Source organism: Arachis ipaensis, chromosome B09 (assembly GCF_000816755.2).
Source record: "Arachis ipaensis cultivar K30076 chromosome B09, Araip1.1, whole genome shotgun sequence".
Lineage (NCBI taxonomy): Eukaryota > Viridiplantae > Streptophyta > Magnoliopsida > Fabales > Fabaceae > Arachis > Arachis ipaensis.
In genome coordinates, this window is record NC_029793.2 from 80,479,811 (window position 1) to 80,484,829 (window position 5,019).

The window sequence follows — 5,019 nt, forward strand, 5'->3', positions numbered from 1 at the left end:
AAAATACTAAAAATTAAAAAAAATTAAAATATTTGAAATGACTTGAAACAAATATGAAAATTCTTTTGGAAAAAACAATAATGATCATCAAAGGTGAACTCACGTTGAAGTGAACGCAGAAGCAACAATTTTTTGCTTCTAGTAAACGCGCTTTTAAGCTGCAAAATCACTTCTGCGTTTAGAGGAAAAAGATGGCCAAACATCAAAAAGCAGCGTTCAAAGAATTTCAACGCACTTTTATCCTCTCAAACGGGTTTGCCAAACGCACTTTTAATTAACTAAAAATTATTAAAAGAATTTCCAACCTAGAAGTAATGCTAGAGAAATTCATGAAGAATCAAGATGCCACCGTGAGAAATCTTGAGAGGCAAGTAGGTCAAATGGCCAAGAAACTTGCTAAGAAATTGATAAATACCTTCCCTAGTGACACAATTCCCAATCCAAAAGAGGAATGCCTATGCAAGGCTATCCAATTGAGGAGTGGCAAGATATTCAAGGAAGAAACAAGAGATAACAGCAAAACAAGAGGAGAGATAGGGGAGAAAAATGAGGAAGATTACAAGACCAAAGACCCACAAACCCCGAAGAAAGATAAAAATATCCCTGAACCGCAGTCGTAAGAGAAGAAGGAAGAAGTGAAGCTATATGTACCAAAGCTTCCCTATCTACAAAGACTGCACAAGGAGATGAGGGATCAACAATTCTCTAAGTTTCTAGATATTTTTCAAAAGTTACAGATCAACATTCTATTAGCTGAAACTTTGGAACAAACGCCACTCTATGCAAAGTTTCTTAAAGAACTCATCACCAAGAAAAGGAGCTGGAACGAGAAGGAAACTGTGATCCTCACCCAAGAATGTAGCGCTATAATTCAGAGGGGTATTCCACCAAAACTCAAGGATCTAGGGAGTTTTCTCATATCATGTACCATTGGGAACATGACAATAGATAGATCCCTCTGTGACTTGGGAGCAAGTATCAATTTGATACCTCTCTCCATGATGAAAAAGCTGCTCATAGAGGAGGTTAACCCCACAAGAATGTCATTACAACTTGCTGATAGGTCTCTCAAGACACCTAATGGAGTGGTGGAGAATCTATTGGTGAAGGTTGGAGAGTTTATTTTCCCTGCTGATTTTGTGATCTTAGACATGGAAGAGGAGGAAAGAAACTCAATTATTTTGGGAAGACCCTTCCTAGCTACAACCATAGCTATTATTGATGTGGAGAAGGGTGAAATGGTTCTCAAGGTACATGATGAGCAGATGGATCTCAATGTTTTCAAGGCAATGCAATACCCTACAGATGTGCGATTTTTGTCGGTATAGAATTTCACAAAAATAATTGTTACGTTGCAAATATAGTTCTAAACCTACAATGAATCCTCACATCGAAATTTAATATGGTTGTCACAAGTACAAACCCCAATAAAATAACTGAGAGTATTAATCTCGGGTCGTTCTCCTTAGGAATTGTAATGAAGTGCTTTGTTATTGGCTACGAAGGAATGTTTTGGGGTTTTGTAAGAAGAGACAAGGAATGTAAATAACAAGAGAAATAAGTTAATAACGAAGAAAGCTCTTGGCAAGGATGAGAACTAGAGTCCTATCCTCATTATCATCATCAATTGTGACAGGAATTGTCTATTGCTCCCACTTAGTTAACCTCTAACTATGAAGGAAAGTCAAGTGGATACAATTAACTTGAATCCACAAGTCCTAGTCAAATCATAGTGAAAGACTAACTTTAGTGGCATTTAAGTCAATGAGCAATTTCCAATTATCAATCAACAAAAGAGTTTGATAACTCAAGAGTCTCCAACTACTCAACCAAAGCCAAGACAAGAAAAATCTAGCTCATAACTAAAAGAGACATTTCATCAAACACATAGAGGGCAATAAAAGTAAACATCATAAATTGTAAGAATTAAAGGAAGCTATAACTACAAAGGCAAGAGATCAACAATAGTAAACTAAAGCAATTATAAAAAGGCATGGAAATCATAAATTGCATTAAAAGGAAATGGAAATCAACAAAAGAGTTCATAAACTAAAATTGACAAAATAAAGGAATTCACAAAAGAAGTAAAATACTAGAACAAGTAAAAGTAAAAGGAAAATTAGAGAAAATGAGGAATGAGATCTAGATATAAAAGGAAACAAAACTAAGAACCCTAATCTAGAGAGAGGAGAGAGCCTCTCTCTCTAGAAAACTACATCTAAATTATGATAGAAACCAAACTATCACTACTTGGTTCATTCCCCCTTCAATCCCTGGTTCAATAGCATCAGAAATGAGTTGGATTGGGCCCAAAATTCTTAGAAGTCGCTGGTCACGTGCTGCCTTTAAGTGAGTCACTGATCACGCGTCGCCTAACTACATAGGAACTATGACAAATTGCATATCATTTTGAAGTCCTGGATGTTAGCTTTTCAACGCAACTGGAACCGCCTCATTTGGATCTCTGTAGCTCAGGTTATGATCGATTTAGTACGAAGAGGTCAAGATTGACAGCTTTGCAATTCCTTCATTTCTTCACGAGTTCTCCATTTTTGCATGCTTTTTCTTCATTCCTTCAACCCAATATTTGCCTTCTAATTCTGAAATCACTTAACAAACATATCAAGGCATCGAATAAAATTAAAGTGAAATAAAATTAGCGATTTAAAGGCCTAAAAAGCACGTTTTTACTCTTAAGCACAAATTAGGAGAAATTCACAAAACCATGCTATTTCATTGAATAAATATGAGAAAAGTTGATAAAATCCCCTAAAATCAACACAAGATAAACCACAAAATTGGGGTTTATGAAACCTCCCCACACTTAAACCAAGCATGTCCTCATGCTAAACCAAGAAAGACAAGAAAAGGGGTATGAACATTTATTCAATGCAAATAACCTAAATGCATCTATCTATATGAATGCAACTAAATACAAAATGCTTCTACCTACTTGGTCAAAAGTAAATCAATCTCCAATAACGTATATGAATGGTAGGTCTAAGATCATATGGCGATTCATGAATCCTACCAATTCAAATATAAAAATGAATCTCAAATAGACTTGCAAAAAGAAAGCTCATGAAAGCCGGGAACAAGGAATTAAGTATCGAACCCTCACCGGAAGTGTATCCACTCTAGTCGCTCAAGTGTATAGGGTTGATCACTCAATTCTCTTCTAATCATGCTTTCCATGATTTATTTTTCATCTAACAATCAACAATTATTCAATGCATGCATACATTTATCATGAAGTCTTATTCATAGGTTGTAATGGGACCAGGGTAAAGGTAGAGATGCATATGGTCAAGTGAGCTTGAAATTTGAATCTTTGATTAACCTAAGCTCTCACCAAACACATATAACAACCTATACAATTCTAATAAAATACCTAGCTATCCATGATTTCCACTTTTTCACATACTCATGCATTTTCTTTAATTCACATTCCATATGCATTGTTATTGTTACTTTACTTTGGGGCATTTTTGTCCTTTTTTATTGTATTTTTTTATATATATTTTTGTTTCTTTTATTTTTCTATTTCTTTTTCTACATTTTTTTTCTTTCTCACATTTTTTTTCACAACAAAGTACATACAAACGTATCAATGTATATGGTTTTACATATTTAATGCATAAGCACGTACCTAATCCCATGATTTTCAACAAAAATACAAAATATATTTTTACCTCAACCAATGTCCCAAGTTTCCCTTACCCAAATGATACACACCCTCACTAGCCTAAGCTAATCAAAGATCCAAATTTAGGGACATTTATTATTTTTCGCTTTAAGGCTTGTAATGTGCTAAATTAAAGAACAAAGTGGGTTAATCGTAGGCTCAAAGTTGGCTAACAATGGAAGATAAAAGGTAAGGCTATTTGGGTAAGTGAGCTAATTGAAACAATAGCCTCAATCATATAAATGCATATATACATGGAATAATGGACATATAGAATCAAACAAATCAGAGATTACAATCATAGAAAGAGAATAATCAAACACAATAATGGAAATAAGTGGTTATATGATGTAACCACACACTTAGGCTCAAAACTCACATGCTTGTGTTCTTAGCTCAAAAACCATTTTCCAAAATAAGTTCTTCAAGCAAGTTCAACAAAAAAAATTTTCAAATTGGTAGGGTGCCCTAAAAACAGTTTCTTGAAAAAAAATCATCACCCTAACCAAGTAGTTCTAACAAGAGTGGTAAAATATATACAAATTCTAACTATCATGCAACCTATCATGCAATGCAACAACTAGCTAACAAAGAAAATAAAAAATCGGTGTTGGAAGAGGAAATTGTTACCCACGGAGATCAGTCGGACGACCTCCCCACACTTGAAGATTGTACCGTCCTCGGTGATGCAAAGAAGAGCAAGGTGGATGGGTTGCTACAACTGATGAGCTCCTCAAAAGATTGTGCGGAGAAACTTATTTGTGCCCCATTAAAAGCTTTTCCTTTCTCCCTTCTTGGTGGCCAGCCTAAAAGGAGAGAAAAAGGAGGAAAATTAGGCCTACAACAAAGATAGCAAAGCAAATAGAACATAGGCGGGGGCTAATGCCAAATACGAATAGGGTTCTCAACTACATGGTAGCTACAACATGTAAGTGAGAAAACAATATAGGCTAAGGCATAACAATTCACACTTGATGCAAGAGTAAAGTCAAAGCATGAGTAAATACCATGAAGAGCATGTTGAGCATCAAGTTCAAACAAGAAAGAATGGGTCATGAAAGACGAGATGAGGTCATATCAATGCACAAAGAATACAAGAGTCATAAAAGATTAGGCATTGATTTAAAAGTTTCATCACCCATCAATATCAAACAAGTCAAGAGCACCAAAATAATGCAAGAAATTCTCGAAAATTGAGTAGGAAAATTCAACACCATTATTAAAATAAGAAACTTAGAAAAGAAAATATGAACAAGCTATAAAAACAAAATTAAAATGCAATGAATAAAAGTATGAAAATGCAATAAATAAAGAAAAATGAAAGATGGGAAAAA

The 5,019-nt window shown here is 34.7% G+C and overlaps 1 protein-coding gene across 1 annotated transcript; it reads left to right on the forward strand.

Moving 5' to 3' along the window:
- Positions 687-1,328, forward strand: LOC107615626. The gene has a single exon (XM_016317674.1). The coding sequence runs from the start codon at positions 687-689 to the stop codon at positions 1,326-1,328; it is 642 nt and encodes a 213-aa protein (XP_016173160.1).

Coding starts and splice junctions, on each gene's coding strand:
- LOC107615626 (XM_016317674.1), top strand. CDS start 687: ATGAGGGATCAACAATTCTCTAAGTTTCTAGATATTTTTCAAAAGTTA.